Raw genomic sequence first — 19,493 nt, 5'->3', positions numbered from 1 at the left:
CTGACATGGCAGCAATGTGCCGTTTTTCTCCTAGCTAGTCCATGGATTGGATGACATCTTATCCTACAGTTCCTGTCTTCCCACACTGGAGAATTCTCATTTCTCTTTCCAGAATTAATTTGTTTCTTTCTAACTTGGATTGTATTCATTTTGCACGAGTTCACATCTTGAGCCTCACTGTATGAAACTTCAGAGCCTAAATACCAGATTGCTCCAAAAGTGTTAGTATTCAGCTCCTGCTGAACAAGGACATATGGCATGTGCCCTCTCTCCCCAGAGGTATCATGAAAGATTCTTTTAATATTTTCCAGAGGTCCAAGAAAATAAAAGCAAGCTAAGAATGTTGTGAATGGCACACATTGCTTGCGGGTGTGTTCTGCCATATTTCTAGGGATGAATATGTATTAATAAGAGCAACTATATTCTTCCACTGTTAATAATATGCTGTCACAGGCATGATTTTTCTACAACAATGGATACAATAATGGGGTCACACTGGTCCTGTTTCCTTCTGTGGTCCTGTGCCAGTGAATCAATGCTCTGCTGCTAAGTCCAGTGAGATTTCTGCTTGTGCCCCAGGAATAATTTTTCAAGTGGCCTCAGGGGCTCCCCAGACATGACAAAGGAAGTTAGTGGACTGGTAGTTCAGCTAGGAGAAACATGCTCTATTTTGAAGCTGCTTTGTGGGGCATTTTGAGTCCATTGAGATAAGTCACAGCAAAAGTACTCATAGAAGTCAGACCATGAATAAAGGACTTGCTAGGAAATGCCCTTCATTTCTAATTGCCGTGGCTTTGTGTGGACTAATTACCATGCATGTCAAGAGTAAGAGTAATGCAGTCTCGAGCAAAGATGGTGTCCCAGGTGGCTCTCTGCCCACCTGCACTGCTTGCATTTTTAGTTGACTTTAATATACATATATCTACATATGTGTGTGTGTGTGTGTGTATTTAGTTGTAGGTGGATACAATACCTTTATTTTTTTAATGTGGTGCTGAGGATTGAACCCAGTGCCTCATGCATGCTCAAGCCGAGTACTCTACCATTGAGCCACAACCCCAGCCCTTTAGTGTTTTTTTTTTAATGAGCTGCATTAAAATCCTTAGTGTTGATGCTTCCAGCTCTCCCTGCTCCATCCATAAACCTAAAGAATTGCACAATAAAACTGATAGTTCTAGAGATGAACATTCGCTGACTGTAACCCACTGGAACAAGCACCCACTTAGAAAAACTACAGAATTTTCAAGAACTATAAGAACTGTGCACCCAGAGTCAGAAGGCATGCCCTTAAGAATGGGGACTGGGAGGACAAGTCAGGTGAAGATGCTTAGACATCTCTGGACCAGCTGTTTATTTTTCTTCCTTCTTTCCTGCCTGAGTATGCTCTGGCACCTGATAACCGTGAGGCTCTTGGTCTCTTGGTCAACTTTGAAAGTGAAAATTCTCTTCCAGCGATGGGATGCTTGGTTCTCTGCTACTGGTAGTTACCTCCTTGCAGAGGAGATGGAGCTCTATGAGGACAAACTTGGTGAACAATTTGTTGACCCATCCTATTGAGGGTGAGATGGTATCTTCCAATCACTCTAGTAACTGCCACCACCTTCTAGAGTTTCCATAAATCAACCAACAAGTGCAGAGCTCTTGGGAATTCAGGACCTGCTGGGCATTTCTGGGCTACAGAGAGACAAAGCACAGCCTGTGTCCTTGGAAACTTAGCCATGTGCAAAGTATTGCTGCGAAATTAAATAAATGCTATGGTAGAGGAGTGCTTGGGAAGCTGTGTTTTCTTTGACACATAAGCTTTTCAACATTTTTCAAAACACAGCGAATAACAAGGAAAACCGCATTAGTCTAGAGTACCGCATGATAGCCAATCCCCTTTTGACAAACATTCTGCTACCCTCCCTAGGTGAGGAGGAAATGGGAGGAAGAATTGCTGTGCTGAACCAGACGACTTTCTTCCAATTGTTTGGAGCATGCACATAAAAAGCTAGCTTCCGTTCAAAATTTGGAAATTTTCAAAATTCAGGAATTTCCTTCCAGTAGTGCAGGTTCTAACCATGGGTCACTCAAACTGGGAAGATGACCTTACTAACTGACAAGGAGAAAAACAAAAATTTCTGCTGCTACTGCCTTTGTTGTGGCAGAGGGGGTTCTGTGAGGTGTCAAGAATAGAATTTCAGGAACAAACAAGCAAATGGCCTGTATTGTCCCCAGCAAGCCAGGTAGTTAGTGTTCTTTTCCAATGGTAGATACCTTGAGGACAAGGAGCAAATCTTGCTCATCTCTGAATCCTCTGTAGATCCGTGCTCGTTGCTGAATAATTGCAGTCTCGGCAGTCCTCAGAGGTCAGGGTCTGAAGGGAAGCAAAGACATTATTTAAGGTTTTCTTTCTTGCCAAGTGCTTTCACTTAAAGGGAGCACTTATGTTTCTGTTCTTATGGTTTACATTAAGTCCTAACACCTGTTTTAAGGCTCGTTTTGCAGACAAGCTACTTTCCTATAAACATGTACTTCTGGGAACTAAGGATTTTATTATATGACTTTGTAGTTCTATCCTCAAGGAATCAAGAGAGAAAAGTTGCAATATTAATCTTGGTGGTCCTCCATGGGACTCATTCTCTGATATAAAATTTGGGTAAATTGAATAGAATGTTTAATCCTATGACAAAAGATATTGGTAGGAAAGCCGCAGGTCCTTTTTCCTTGTAAGCCCTGGGGCCACCTAGCCCATAGTTTCTCTCATTTTCCCTGAAGATGTAGGCTCAGGACAGAGACTGCTGTCTTAGCCTCCTGAGAGCCAATCCACCCACCTTCTCACTGGGGATACTGCTCCTTGCCTATATGGCTATAAAGGAACCTTCCCAGATCCCACACCAGCCCTTGGCCCAGAGTACTTTAACATTTAAAGGAAATGAGGATCCAATGGTAAACTTGACAATTACAAAGCTAAGACACACACACACACACACACACACACACACACAGTGTGTTTCTTACCAATTTTCCTTTTTAGCCCTGCAAAACTCCATCCTTGCTGTTTGGCCCTGCCTGGTATTGCTGGTGGAGATGGAAGCAGAGTATCCAAGTCTAGATTCCTCTGTTATCAAATGAAACTTGTTAAACCAGAGAGGAAATTGCTCATGGATTCTAATCTTGGGTTTACTCTATCATTAATTTTTGTGTGTGTTTGTGTGTGTGATTACGAAAATCAGAATCCAGAAACCTTTAGGCTTCTAGTTTTCCTCTTAAGAAACTCTCAAACTCCTTAGAAGCCTCATAAAAAGAGGCTTCTGAAAAGGACCCTGTGGTCTTATAAGACCTGGGTCTTCCACGGTATGAGGAAGCCCTGAATAGCTGAATAATTTCACTTACACATTTCTGTTTGCTAGCACACTTATAATTTCTAATGTTGTGTTTTACCTCTTTCTGAAGTTCTTCTCCACATTCACCCCATGACTTTGCTGATGGTCTGAAGTCTATGGAGGAAATGTCCAGTATCCAGGGCCCTGTACTCAGCTGAGGCCTGGTTCACATCTTCCTCTATCATAGCCTCTGCTCAGCCATGGCACATTCATTGTTGAAAAATCCACATGGCAACGTGGGAGAGACATCCTTGACCTTCTAAACCCAATCCTTGTGGAATTAAGGCAGTGTGTAATCCCCCTGAACACCCACATCTCTGCAGGAGGACCACCCTCAAGCAAAGGGTTTTACTCCCTCCCATCTAAACCCCAAAGCTCTCTAGTAGAGAGACGGGGCCTCAAAGTAATTATTCTAGTTTTATTCACCAGATACAATCATTACAATTTAATATCTATTCAGTGTTTTCTGCAAGCTAGCACTATTCAGGGGCCTGCTAATGTAGTAGGAGAAGCATTTTTGGAGGTAATAGACATGAATAGTTTCTAAAATGCCCTTGAAAACCATTTTTAACACCTGGCCTCTTAAATTTGTCTGTAGGGAAAAAAAAATCACTTTCTTGCTCTAAGCACGTATCTAGGAAATCACACTTAATTCACCAGACTAAAGATTGTAAAACCCTATTTTACAGTTTTGTTCTTCATCAACCTCATTCTCCTTGCATACAGAATTGCCTTTATCTGTAGGTAAAAAGGTAAGCTTAGTTTTGCACCAGAAATGAAAGCAGAGTGCTTTTGAAGTCATGGTTTATTTGATAGTTAAGCATGCACTTTGTCCTTCAACAATAGCCATGTCCTTAGGTTCTCCACCGTGGTACCTTACAAATGTGGACACACTAGGAACCTAGTCAAAGGTGGCACTATGACTAAACCCTCCCTCCACACCCATCACAGAGGAGGGGCAGTGTTGGTTAGGCTTTAGGGGAAACAGAGACTCCAAGAACTGAGAATCCTAATTTTATGCTCTGGGAAAGAGAGGTAATTGTAATTGTCACTTCCATTTTCTTTCAATGAAATGAGACAGGGGGCCCCAGGGGGCCCAGGAAGCTCCAGGTATAATTGTACCCTTTTCAATACACCTTGAGCATATCATCTCTGAGTTCTCCAGCAGAACTCTCACATAAGCCCTGTCCCTGAACTGAGGTCTAAAGAGACTGATCTACTTCTTGGGAGGCTTCAGAACCCTTGGCCTTGAGTACCATTCAGAAAACTGTCACCAGCCACTGTCATGGATAGAAAACTTCAAGAGAGACTGTGGCAAGAAGGAGGATAGGAACTCATGGCCACTTCCAAAAGAACAGAGGAGAAATTCAGTAGGAGTGTAACATGGCAATAGCAGTGGTCATGTTGTAGTACTAGCAAGCACAGCCACATAAAGAGATTGAGCATATTTTTTGTCCTTAGAATTGGTCAATCCATGAACATTTACAAATTTCTTGATTAAAAAAAGAAGAAGAAGAAAGGAGAGCCTTTCACAGCATATGTACACCATGATGCAAGGTTTATGAGGTAAGAAATTAATCCCATGATTCAATTGATTGGAAATTGTTTTATTAAAAAGAAACTTTCTCTTTGCAGGTCAACTGCTAGGGAGTATGCTCTGAAAATTATCAAGAAGAGCAAGTGTCGAGGCAAAGTATGTATAAAGCTTATCATTGTGAAATACAGTGTTTGGACAGAAAGACATGAAAGTTGGCTCCCAAATAAGGGAAGCTTACCCTTAGAGTTGCATTCTGGAGGAATAGAATGTTATATACTTATTTGAATATAACTTTTAAATCTTCCTAGAATAAAGGTTGGTAGGAATGATTGGAAGTTCTTCCGCTCCTTATCTTCATTTGCTTTACTTTCTTCCTTTCCTTTTGTGATCTAAGTTTCATCCAATCCTGTTGTATAAAATTATAGTTGTCATTAGAGGCTCTGAATTTAATCACCTAAAGACCTTTAAGGTCTTTTGGCAATTCTACGCTATAGGAATATCATTTTATTTTACCCAAATACACCTCCCTTGATCCTCAAATAGTATCGTTGTGCTCTTTTGAGTTAGCTCCTCACATGTTTTATGTCTGATGATTAAGATTACTTTTCCCTTGGACAGGAACACATGATCCAGAATGAGGTGTCTATTTTAAGAAGAGTGAAGCATCCCAATATTGTCCTTCTGATTGAGGAGATGGACGTGCCGACTGAGCTTTATCTTGTCATGGAATTAGTAAAGGTGGGTGTTTTGGAAAACAAGCTTCTAATTGAGACATCATACTTTACTTTACTACACTGTAGAGATCTTTCTTTTACTTTCTTTCACCAGTATCCAGTCTTCTATTTCTGTGCATTGGTATAGTGACTATTAATGGGGACTGGAGGTAGCTCAGTGGTAGAGTGTTTGCCTAGTTATATACACACCCCGGCTTCTATCCCCAGAACCACACACACACACACAAATTAAATTAAAAAATGCATTTAATAAACTTACTCACTACTTATAAGAAAATGTTCAAGCTGTTACTATAAAGAAAAATGCTCATTCTTTCTAATGAAAGTAAGTTTTTATCACTCAGAGTTGTTTTGTTATTCCGATACGTTGCCCTTTTAAACTTAGTGATTATTTTATAGGTAAAGCCGACTTTCTTTTTCTACTTGAAATTATGACTTGTTTCTGAGGGGTGACACCTTGTTCTTAGTAACGTGAGAATATGGTTATTATTTGAGACTGACAAAATTATTGTCATGTTTGAGACTGAAGATGTCAAAAACATGACAACAGTTTTGTGGTAAAAGTGTTAAAACGTCATCCCAACAAAGAAAGGTTGATTTTACTTATTCAGATATTCACATTGTCAAATCATCTTTTTACCAACCTTGAAAATTATACTTTCTGCAGCACCAAGAAGAGTATTTTTACTATGACATTACTCTTTAGAAGAAGAGCTTTGAATCATTCCTCTTGCCCCTCTGTATGCTGTTAGAAATTGATTAACCCCCTGTTGTTATTGATTAGTTCCCTGTTGTTAGTTGATTTTTGGAGAGCCGAAATTAAATTAAATTTGGAGATGAGAAATAAAGGAGGCAAAGACTCAAGTGTTCAGAACACATTTTGTGGTAGATCTTAGTCTGATTATGTGCTGGTCAGTTGACCACAGTAAGGTCTTTATTGCATTTAACCGCTCTTGTAAGTTCTTTCTGCATAATCAACATATCCTAACAGGCCACAGAGGGTCTCTAGTCCAGCACGGGATTGCTCAACCATGCCACTAAATTGTACCTTTAGATTTAATCTGACCCAGCACAGCCTTGATGCTAGGTCCGGAAGCTTCCTGGAAAGTGGAGACTAACCTCAGCCTTGCCTTGAAAGACTTCCATAACATCTTCCTGAGAAATCTGGGTAGGGCCATTCTTTCAAACCCTAAGGGTTTATGGTGTGCCAAGAAGTACCTGAATCTATAGAATAAATAAGGCCCATATTCTGGGAAACAGTGAAGTAGCAGTTATTAAGAGTGAAGTTCCATAATTTTCAGGGAAAGGAAAGAACATTCCAGAAAGGGGCCCTAAAGAGGACAGGCTTGGAGTTCAGTGAACTTTCTTTGTTTTGACAACCAGGAAAGAAATGTCCTACTTGGTACATAAGGTAACTGTCCTAAGAAATGGCAGGTGAAGAAAGGAAACAAACTGGAATGCAGGTTGGAGTCAGAACACAGAAAGCCTTTCCTTCAGGATTTGGGCAAGGAGTAGCAATTTTTGATGAGAAAGAAAAAAAATTAGAGTCCTATAGTGTGAGGGAAGGTGACCATGGATATGCAGGATGCTTTAGATAAAGAGCTTATGGAAGGAAGCAGTGTGGTGCAGAGGCCACAGCCCAGTCCAGAGGCAACACAGCAAATGACTCCTTCACTTTGAATCATTAGAGGTGCTGTGGCCCAGAAGGATGTGCATGAGAAATGATTTTTAAAGAAAGGACGAGTAAGATTTGTTGAGAGCTTTGTTGAGGATAAAGACGAAAATCGATGACAGGACGCCTGGAGCCTAGATGGTCAAGACAATCATGGAGTCTTTGCAAGGGGCCACATGCAGCCACATATGTCCTACCTGTGACTCCACAGGTGCCAATCACATGGACCACTGTGAATGTCCTGCCTCTTCGGAAACCACCTGCAAACTGTGTGGCAGCCTTTCTTTTGAGAGAAACAGAAAGTGCGGAGAGAAAACATTAATATTGGGGGAAAAAAAAAAACAAACTTCTATGCCTCATTTGAGAACCACTGTTGAAAGGACAATGAGAGAAGTTTCCAGAGTGGAGATTATACAAGGGAACAGGGAGTCCAAGCCCAATAGTGAGATCTGAGAATCATCAGCCTACAAAGGCTATATTTTGCTTTTGCTATTTTAAAAAGAAAAATTAAGTCCCTTGCCACATTAAATAACAGATGAATGCAACCGAGTCCTGTGCTCAGCTGTTCTGGTGCATTGTATGCTCGAATGATGCAAACATTTTTAGTAAATCAGATCCAAATTCCCTGAAAGGGTTTCAAACAAATGGAACTTAAATTGAAGCATCACTGTTTTGCCAAGTAGCAATAAATTAGCAAGGAACAAGGGAAATAAAAGTTCAGATGAATAATAGTCCTAGAAAACTTGCTTGGAAATTTCTCCACCCTCCCTCCCCTTTCTCTCTCATCTTTGGAATGATGAGTTCTGGTCCTCCTTCCTATTCTTTACAAAGAAACACACTATTGGAAAAGAAAACACTTCTCTCAACCCAAGGCAGCTAAATCTAGAGAGTCAGGGGTCGGGGGAGAATGTCACAAGGCAGCAGAACGTTTTGTTAAGTGTGTAGTTTGCAGTTTTTCTCATTGGGGGAGGTTTAGGATTATGAGTCTGCTCTTCAGCTGGCAGTTGGTGTGAGGCAGGTAGCACGTGTCACCAGGATATTCACATGTCACAAGGCCACCGCCTAGGGACCCAGCTTCATCTCCTCCTCCTTGGTGGGGGCTGTGCAAACAGTCGTGTGTCTGTCAGAGTCCTCCCCCTCGCCTGTCTTGAGTTCTGGAGGAAATGTTGCCATCTTTCATTATGAGAGAGAAATCACCATAAAGCCCTTTGAGACGCAAGTGGCAGGGAAAGCCCTTAAGAGCCTAAAGCCCTGCATCCATTCTTCATCTTCTTTATGGTATGTCAGTCTCCTCTGCAGGCAGTCCCATCAGCCCATCTGTTAATGGGCTGCTCCACCTGCTGTTCTCTTCTCAGGGCGGAGACCTTTTTGATGCCATTACTTCCACTAACAAATATACCGAGCGAGATGCCAGTGGGATGCTGTACAACCTGGCCAGCGCCATCAAATACCTGCATAGCCTGAACATCGTGCACCGAGACATCAAGCCAGAGAACCTGCTGGTAAGAGGAATGCCATTTGCAGGGCTCCCTGAGTTCATAGTCCCTGTGAGTGAATAGAATGTTTTCCCCCTTTTTCTTTTGAAAAATTTTACCTTGAAGGCTCATTTCTAGCTAGCCTCAGTTTCTCATGTAAAACCTTCCTTTTAAATGGATCTACAGAGGTAACGTGCCACTAAGAGAGTTCCACTTGTTAGTATTTATTTGCTAAGATAAATAAGAGCCTGAGTCAGAAAGTCTGCAGCTGTAGTTAATATCTTGGGCCAAGATAAGATGGTGACCAGAAGCATTGTCACATATATTTTTTATCTCTAGCACTTTTAGGTAAGAAATTTTTGCCTGGCCAAAAAAAAAAAAAAAAAAGGCCTTTTAGATTTTCTTTTAGTCTGGTAGCTAATGATTTTTTAATGATTTGATCTTAAACCTAAGAGAACTACATCATAAAGGCTTAAAGACTAACCCCTCAACATAAAAGACAAGCATAAAGAAAACTGATTTAATATAACAAGGGACATTTCCCCCTTTTCCCGCTATTTGGATTGTTTTTCATAGATTCCATATCTATAGGGAAACATTGAGAGTTCTCCAGGTCAGAAAACAAGGGTCCTTTTTTGGCCTAGTTATTAAGGGAACAGTTGAGAAAAAGTAGGGAGGCAGAGACCAGGCAGGGAGAGCTATCATTGGGTAATATGGAAATAGAAAAAAATTACTTTTTTCAGAAAGTTAGTTATTTACATGCACTTTTTATACATTATATGTGATATAGGTACATATATCCTCACCACAAAGTTTTTTTTTTTTTTTTTACTTTCATCACCCATCCTTGAGCATCATGTATATCCGTGATTCCTGTTAGTTTGCCCATCTTTTCAGAAACCCGGGAATTGTGGATTCTCTTTGTGAAGCAGTACTTCTCCAAGGGTGGTCCAAAGGCTCCCTGCATCTGAATTATTCCCAGATGCCTGTTTAAAATGCAAATTTCTTGGCCTCCATAAACCTCTGCCAAATCAGAAATTGGTGTCTGGTGACAGTGTGCAGAAATCCTCACTGCTTCCAGCTCCCCGAGGTGACCTGAAGCACACTCAAGTTTAAAATTAGATGAGCAACTCAAGTTGCACTGCACAACCCAAACCTAGTAAGATCTGCTGCCATGAGAACCCTTGTGTGCTCAGTCTTGTGCCAAGGACTTTACCATCAGTATCTTGTTTTATCCTCGCAGCCACCATGTGGGGTAAATTATACTGTCCCATTTCACAGGTAAGGGAACTGGGTGCCTAAGAGGCTAAATGACCCTCCCAAGGTAATAACAGCCCATAAGTAGAAGAGCCAAGATCTCAACCTAGTTCTGACCTACTCCAAAACCGCTAGACTGCAGTAAGCTATGAGTGAGGAGTTGGAGGGGGGTTAATTGAGTGCTCTTAATGGGCCAGGTACTCTGCCAGGGAACAAGAGAGACAGGCTCCTCCATGAAGTTGACATTCAAGCAGAAAAGATAGGCATTCAAGAAATAAATATGCACATAATTAGTTTTTTGCAATTATGTTGGTAATCTTGCAGCTCCTGGCTAATGAAGGCAGCTGAGGAGGTCAGATCACAGAGCTCTGACTTAATTGTACCTCAAATTCCACATCTCTGCAGCAGCCTAAACATTCTCTTCTGCATAGTTGCTTTCATGAACTGCAGCAATTTTCCCTCATCTGCATTCCTGATTCCTGTGTCCTGAATTATGTAGGATTGTCTCGTGGGAACAGACTTACAAGTGGGTCTTTGTTAAATAATTTCTCTAAGCTCCAAAACATCAGTGATTGAAAAATTAAGGTTTCATTTCCCTTCCCCTCTTTTCTTGGCAGTTCAATTTTGGGCACCCATTGTTTACTTGCTCATCCCCAGAGCATTATCTATTTCTGTAAATGCCTTAAATGATTACATAGCAGTATACTTTTACTAAAATTAAAATTTGCCGGCTGCTTTTGAAGTGTGCTCATTGGAACATAGTTTAAATTACCCAAAAAGAAAAAAAAATATCTCTATACCCCTCCTCCTTTTCCTTTATTTGCTAATTTAAGAATCTATAACATATAGAGAAACCACTGGATGCCTTCATAATATAGGTTTAAAATATCTATAATATCTGCATGAAAAACTAAGAGATGCTATTCTCCATTAGCGTGATTTCTTACTATGGGAAACAGGGGTTGGTGAATTTGCAGGGATAAATCTAATAGAGGATAAAATAGAACAGAATATGCTTTGAGAAATTAGGATGACATCACTAATTGCACATGAGATCTCTATTAATTGCAAATTCTATCAAACTGCCTGTGGAAATGTGCAAAAGCCATCATGAGAGGCATACTTTTACACAATTAGGATTTATAGTCTGATGGGTAGAAGTTCAAGACCAAGTGCTTTATTCTTCCACGAACAAGTCTCATGACCTTGAACAAGTTGTTTAACTCCTTTGAACCTCCTTTAAGTTGATTTTATGAAGACAAAGAGAATTATAACTGTTAGTTCCCTTCATGTTTATTCTCTATTTCCTTGCAACAAAATTAAATAATCCCTAAAAATAAAACTGCTTCACCATAACATTGCAAATAGTAAAAATCATTTTTTCATCTTTTTTTGGCATTGCTTTAAAAATTTTACTATTCGCCCATGCAAGGATTTGCTCCCTCATGTCAAAAAGTCGAGATATGGACTATTTTTGAAAAATGCTGTGATAAACTTAATGTAAATACTCTGAATTTATGTGTTTAATTTAGGGAAACTTACCAAATAAGTAAAAAGACATCGCTGCACATTTTGCTTTACTGTTTCATTATGAAACCTCAAAAATCCTTCTAAACTGTTAGACCTGCTAACAAAATATTTGCTAATTAAGTGGTTGATTAATATTTGTTATATCTACCAAAATATTTTTTAAATGTCTAATTTAGCTTTATGTAGTATAATTGAGTGTACAAAACTTTTAGCATTTTTAAATTCTCATGGCATAATATAAAATTCATCTTTAAAGGTCAATATTGATTGTATGAATGATTTTTAACCCTTAAGTATTTGGTGAGGTCAAAGTATGTTAATGAGAAAATATCATCTGACTTACAGTGATGTTTCCAGCTATGATTTAGGTGAAAACTGGGAACTGGCCCAATACAAACACCTTTGATAAAGTTATTGCTTTCTTTTCTTTCTTTCTTTTTTTTTTTTCTTGTATCACTGCTAAAGTTGTTCCTCCATGAATCATGCCAATGAATTTTGTGGTTCCTGTTGCTTTCCTTGTTGTCAAGCCTGTTAGCCTGTTACCTAGTGGTCATATGCATGAGTGATAGGTGAATGACAGAGTGAATGCGATGGGCACGTGAGTGAATGAGTGATACTTCCTCACGAAGGAAAGGATAGAGCTGACATGCCAAGTCCAAGACATTTCCCAGCTCATTTGTTACTTGGAGTAGTCACAGCCTTAGGGACAGTGGTTTCTACCACTGCACTTATGCATAAGATCACTCTGCTTATTCACAGGATTGCTGTGTGTGTGTGTGTGTGTGTGTGTGTGTGTGCGCGCGCGCGCGCACACACACACACACACACCATGATAGTTTAGGACTGAAGGAACTTGTTTTACAAACAGCCCAAACTAGGATTTAATGCCTTCAGTTCACAGGAGTCACCACTAGATGGCACACTTGTATCCTTAGCAGCAAATATCCTCAGTAGCACCTAGTGTTTCTTCCAGGGAACTGGGCAGGTCTTTTAAAAAATGTATACACAAACATCTCCTTAGGAAATTTAGTCTTTACTGGCAAAAGTATAACTTCCATCACTATTTTTCATTAGATTGAAGATGTAAATATAGCCATTGTCTTCAAACATAAAAAATGTATATTTAAAACCTTTTCCCTCCCAAACTCTGCTGTAATCTCTAGAAGAAGGGAGTTTCCCAGAGACTCTGTCTCTCTTGGTTAGAAATGTTCTGCTAGAAGCTGTCTGATGAGCGTTTGTGCCTACCTGCCCCCCAAGCAACATGTACAGCTCATCATTCTTATTTCATTCAATGGATGATTTCTAGCCAGAAGTTCTTCCTGTTAACCCCAAGGAATGATCACAGTTTATCTTGTAACTCTTCTTTAACTCTTCTTAATATCCTTTCATGATGACAACCAAGCTCACGAGATAATGGATTTCTGCCTTAAACCCAAGACTCTTGTCCCCAAATCAATCCATTTCATTGTAGAATAGCTAGCATTGGTAGACAAAGTGAGTGCCTTACATGCAGAATGTCTAGAGGTCATGAACAAAAACACACCTGGGTAGATTTGTCCTCAGCACCCTATACAGTTGTCCCTAAAGATCCATAGGGGATTGGTTCCAGGACTCCCTGTAGATAGTCCCAAATCTGTGAGGCTCAAGTCCCTTATATAAAATGGCGTAATATTTACATAGAACCTACGTACATTCTTTTGTATATTTTAAATCATCTCCAAATGACTTATAATACCTCATACAAAGTAGATGCTATATAAATAGTTGTTATACTGCATTGTTTAGGAAACAGTGATGAGGAAAACTTTTGTACATGTTCAGTACAGATAGTTATTTTTCTCAAATGTTTTTGATCTGCATATTCAGACCCAGATATGAAAGACAAATTATAGTATACACGTGGGCAACCAGAGTGTGTTGATTATGGATTGGTGATTACCCAGAGAAAGAGACAGCAGTCTTCCACAATTGTGTCTCTAGCCCTGCCCTAATCAACTTTGACTCTGTCTTAAATGAAGATGTATGATACCAAATAATGACAGAACTGAGATCCAAGGATACCTTTGGCTTTATAAAGGTTCAAAATCAGTCAGGTGAAATTTCATGAGAAATAAACATAAATCTCTATGAACTCGGTGGTTCTGGCATAGTTGTTTTATTGATAATTACAAAAAAGGAATAATGGGAAAACTTGGCCTGGTTGCAGGTCAGAAGGGCCATGTGTCAACTCTAGTTCACTGTGAGTCTCAGGGGGACACGGCTGCTAGGACTATTAATGTGCCCTGAGAGTTCTCTCACTGAGTGTCCATCAAGAGAGTCCTCTGACTGCTCACTCCACCTGACATACTGTAACAGGGCCCTGAATTCTCCCAGAGAAGGGATGGACTTCATGGGGCAAGGATGTCTTTCATCAGATATCTGAAAAGTTGCCAAGTGGAAGTCAAGAGAAATTGGGGGGGGGGGGGTGTGAATATATATTGACAGCACTGAGAAAGCAAAGAGAAGAGATTAATGGGCAAGGGATTTAGGGCTAATATGAAGAAAACCTTTCTAACCATTATACCTGTTTGAAAATTAAATGGCCCTTCTCACAGGTAAGTACACATTGTAATGTCTAAGCAGAAACTAAAGGATCCCTCTTTTGGGTGCCTAGAAAAAATACTTCTGCTTTCTGAATGTGGATGAAGGTTAAGGGAAAACAGAAGCCAGACATTTTCCTGAAACATTATGTAGTTTGACACAACAGTGTGCCAGTTTCTAAACTAAGCATTGACTGAGGGCCCTTGTTCTTCGAGGATCTGCTTCAAGATAACGCTTCTCAGTCATTGGATATGTATTGATGGAGGAATAACTCAATAAAACCTTTCTGAAAGGCAACTTGGTAATAGACAGTCAAAGCTTAAACAATACCTGAACCCTGTAACCCAATAATTCCACTTCTAGAAACATAACCAAGGGAAAATTAGCTATGTACATAGGAGTGTGTGTGTGTGTGTGTGTGTGTGTGTGTGTGTGTGTGTAGGGATGTTCATTTCAGTGTTTTTCAGTATGGGGGAAGAACAGTATATATTGAAACACTCGCCTCAGGGTACTGAGGAGTTAAACAGTGACATGATGGTGTGGCAGGAAGACATTCTGGTTAGAATCACAGAATCTGCCAAATCTGATTTTAAGTTCTGGCTCTGTTACTTACTAGCTGTGTAACATTGAGCATGTTACTTAATGTCGCTGAACCACAATTTTCTTACCTGAAAAATGTCACTAAGAGTATTTCTAATTAATAGGATTGTTTGTAGGGATCAAAGGGTACAATGCACACATTATCCTCATCACTGTGGCTGGCACATCCCCTGTGCTCAATAAATGGCGGTGGTAGTAGTTATGGTGGGGGATTATTATTATTATAGTGTTTCCATATAATGGAATCTCCAGCAGCCACCGAAAATAATTCTATATGTTTATACTTACTCACTTGGGAAAACATTCAGGATGCATTATCCAGTGGGAAAAGAAGAGCAAGAAAGGGAAAGAAAGCTCTGAAAGTCCATAGGATACAATGTTAACAATGGTTATATCTGAGTGTGGAGATTATAGGTGATTTGAGTTCCTCTTCCTCCACAGTGCCTGCCTTTTCTAAGTTTTCCACAATGGCATATTAGATATCAATTATGTGACAAAAACATAATAAAATCCTTAGATGATACTGAGTTCCCACAGTTTTGGCAAAATCCTAGGATACAATTCCCAACAGGATCTGGAGTGTGATGTTTATGTATCTCACTGCAGCTGCTTAGAACCCCTTTTTTGATGGTTTCATGACTATTTTAAATTGAGGATGAGAATCAGGTTTCTTGGAGTTTCCGTTCTCCATCTTCCCAGCTATCTCCAGTAGAAAACCTAAGAGAAGCAATTTTATCTCTCTCTTTAACATTGTTTCCCTTCTCCTCCTTTATGCAAATTTTATTGTTTTATTATTTTATTTAACTTGGATTTCATAAATATTTGCATGTGGATATGATTTTTTTAATTGCAGTGTATTTTTTCCCACAAGTTCTAATTCAAAAGTGTGTGACTGTAAGTGCATTTTGCAAAATAACTCCCAGTTTAAATGTTGTTATGCTTTGCTTCTTAAAGATTTAAGTTTAATCCTTTTTCCTTAGAAAGCATCACAAAGGACATGCACTGTGGCTGGAGGAAAATCAATGTCTTTTTAAAGGGATACCATATATGTTAAAAAGTAAATTGACCTCTTTTCATGGCTTTGTCAATTTCATGCTACTTTTTTCCAATTCTATTTGGTGAAATAATTTTTAGTACCTATTGAGCTCCTCTGTGAAAACTATTTCAGTGGTTACTAATGATTCATTAGCCAACATTTCAACAGGGCTATCCTTGAATTTGTAGCAACATTAAGAATTGTGTTTGTTCCAACACATCTGTTATACTAGTCAGCTTTTAGTCCTCAATTATGGGAATCTCAGAAACCATTTGACTGGGTTTAGGTTATCTGTGAATTTTCATAATATTTTATGGCCACCGGCTGCATTTTTATGGCTATATATTAAATGTTTTATTTTTTCAAATAACTTTTCCAAATGGTCTCAGTTTCCCATCCAAGGGAAGTCAAGCATATGCCCAAACATCTACTGTTCAGCAAGTTATCATGGGTGCAAAACCCCAAATAAACAGAAAAGATGCAAAATAAAATCCTTTTTATAAAAGAGAAATACCAGTATGCTCAAAATCCACACACCTGACCTCTCACTTTAGCTCTTCTTGGTTAACATGACTTTAGTTTTTAATTGGAACCTTTTTCATAATTGTTGCCATTTAACACACTTAGTCTGTCAAATCATGGGATATCTTTATAGCCATATAATAAACCCTAGAGAACAACTTCTCTGACTATAGCCATCTGCAATGATCACAAGAGTAGCTTACAAAATACTGACAGTCTTTATGGTAATAGGATACATATGGCAGCCCACAATTATGTGTAGCTGCATTCAATTAGTGTTGTACAATTACACAGTTTTATTGCTTAGTTAAAACAGTGAAAGCACTACATACTGGGTAATTTGCACTAATCCTCATCTCTTTAATAGTCCCTCAGTGTTTAAGATGTGGGGGAACATCTATAGTATTTAAAGGACCTGGGCTGAACATTGTATCTCATGTTGTGAGCACTCCTTGACTGACAATTGTTGTACTCCCACTTTACGTGTGGGTCATGTTTTATAGAGGCTTTAAAACACAGTTATAGCAAGAAGTTCCTCTGACACCAGAACCCCACTTGCCGAATCAGGTTGTCCAAGTCTGTACTTGCAGCCTGCTAATGTCCTTTCTGAAAGATGGTCAAGATGAGCAGGCATACTGAGGAACAGAATGACTCTGAGAGTACAGTAAGCCAAGGACTCAGCCTTTAAGATAAGAACTGGTGAGAAGCTTTTCTGATTTCTAACTTTCAATTAAAAACTTGATTCAAAGTGAATTTACAGCCACCATTTGGGAAAATACTTTATAGAGATGGTTTTGCAAGGATGTGTGTGCGCACACATGCATGCTTGTGCACCAGTGTGTGCATGCACTCTTGAAACAGATGTTTTGAGCAATCTATGATGTATAACAAAGTTTTAATGGTATTTGCAAATGGCCTCTCTCATGCCCCTCTGAAACTGGCTCAGGAAGAGATGAGGGTGAACAGAGCTCAGGTTGCAGCAGGCACTTATGGTGAGGGCCAGGGTGAGAGAACTCATTATGCCACTTCAGAAAGGGACTCTCCCATTGGAGGAGAAGAAACACTGGAATAAATACTTCTCCATCATTCTCCCAAAGTGTTGACAGAGAAAGCCCCAAAAGTAACCTTGTTTCCTGCCCTGCCTGACAATAAGTTAAACAGAATTCTAAAACCAGAGGACTGGACATTTATTCACCTGCAAAAATATTTTGTTGACACATTTCTAATGTACTTCAGTCTTGCAATGTTTTCAATTACATGGAATAGGTCTTTGTCTGTAAGCTCTTTTTGTCTCTCCTAAGTATCAGTCCAATCTCTTAATGTTCATGAAAGTTCTAAGCAAAAAAGCAAAAAAACAAACAAACAACAACAACAACAACAAAAAAAAACAGGAGGGGGCATTGGATAAGTGACTAAAGAAGGAGAAAACACAACATTAAAATTATAAATTCAATAGACTTCATTTAAATGACTTTGGTATTTTAGAAATATTACTACTTTTAGGTTTTCCTTGCTTTCCTCATTTATGTAGCCTTTTAATGTATACTTTTTCTTTTGCTTGTTGTGCTGGGCTGGGATTGAACACAGAGCCTTGAGTTTTTCTCAGTTATGAGAAGTTTGGACTTTATTGCTCATCTATATAAAATATAATTAATATATGGCCATATGTTACATATGATAAATACATATTTCCTGATAAAATATAGGTTCAAAAATAAAACCCTTGCTCCATGTGAGAGAATTACATGGTCATATTCAGAACTTTAATGGGATTTAATGATTGGATTCCCCAACATCTGGTTTTATCTAACTTTTGAATAAATTAGGTGATATAGACACTGGTTTTTTTTTTAATCTACAGAACTCTTGCATAAATGGGGTTGAATAGATCAAAATCTGTACCATCTCCCAAAGCACACATCATGAATGTTTGGACCTAGCAGAACATCAAAGCAAGAGGTTATTTTGCATTTTAGAAAGATTACTAGTAACAAAAGGGAACTAAGGAAGTAAACAATTTTGCTCTACAGGGGAAGTAAACTAGACAGATGATCTGGTAGATGTTTCCATCTCATATTTCTTTTCATGAAAAACATTTGCTTGTTGTTTAGATGACCAGAATGTCCAGCACAATGGGACTACAATTTAGGGGTTTCTTTGTCCTGAGAACATTTAGGCTGAGGACAATACTGTGTTTTGCAGTTCTGATGCCTCCAAGTCCTAACTCAGACTTGTTTAAGGTGACCAGGGCTGCACAGCTGCTTCATTAAGTGTCCAGCCCACCAGACTTATTAAAGACATGGCTGTCTTTCCCCTAACACCCGAGCAGGTGATCCCCCACTCTTTGGACCAGGGCATCCAAAGCTCTGGGGGAAAAGGTGATCCAGAGCTCTGGGGGAAAAGACTCCATGTTCTGAACGTGAACAGATATAAAAGAATAATTTCTACCCAGCCTCTCTAGAGAGAAGAATCTGACCACTGCTGCTGCCAAAATAGTTGGATGCAAATGGTCATTGCTGATTCTGCAGCTTAGCTGGCCAAACATCTGCACTTTGTGTTATAGTGGAATGCAAAGTGAATCAAGTTTTTCCAAAGGATGGAGGATATGCATGTGAACAGTAGCAGCACTCCTGATGTGTGGAGATATGTCTTGCTGTGCAGGAGGTGCAGACTGCTTCAGCACGTACCAGATGATCATAGAGTGATAACAGAAGAACATGCGAGCCTCGACTTACTGCATGAATTATTTTGATGTATGAGGAAAATTTCATTTCCTTGAGGCATCTCTGAAAGATTGCCCTTGCTAGAAATACCAGAAATGTACTGCGGTTTTCTTTTCTTTATCCTGTTGATTCCAGAGGGCACTGAGTAAGAGTTCTGAATGCCCTTTGATCCTTTCTTTCTAATCAATGAAGTTGTTTGGGATACTTTTTAGAGCATATCCTTTTGGTTTGATCACAGACTAGAATTAAAGCATATAAATACTTGCCTACAGTCATAGGCATCCTTTTTTTTGATTTGTTGGGTGAAAGACTAGAAACTTTTACTGCCTTAATAAGGAAACCTGGACAGAATGCTGACTCTGCACCTGATAAATCTTTCCAAATTGCCACAGGTAAAATGAAATGTTAATATCCCTCTCAATTATTAATAAAAAATGTAAATAGATCTTGCCGGAAATGTAG

General features: G+C 39.3%; 1 protein-coding gene across 1 annotated transcript in view; it reads left to right on the top strand.

Moving 5' to 3' along the window:
• Window positions 1-19,493, top strand: part of Dclk1 (doublecortin like kinase 1) — a 323,537-nt gene that overhangs the window by 269,589 nt on the left and 34,455 nt on the right. The window contains exons 9-11 of the mRNA XM_026395114.2: window positions 5,001-5,058; window positions 5,521-5,640; window positions 8,664-8,810. Coding sequence (XP_026250899.1) covers window positions 5,001-5,058; window positions 5,521-5,640; window positions 8,664-8,810 — 325 coding nt within the window. The remainder of the gene's footprint in view (window positions 1-5,000; window positions 5,059-5,520; window positions 5,641-8,663; window positions 8,811-19,493) is intronic.

This window comes from Urocitellus parryii, chromosome 2, assembly GCF_045843805.1.
Source record: "Urocitellus parryii isolate mUroPar1 chromosome 2, mUroPar1.hap1, whole genome shotgun sequence".
Taxonomy (NCBI): domain Eukaryota; kingdom Metazoa; phylum Chordata; class Mammalia; order Rodentia; family Sciuridae; genus Urocitellus; species Urocitellus parryii.
This window is presented reverse-complemented; position numbering and strand designations above follow the sequence as displayed.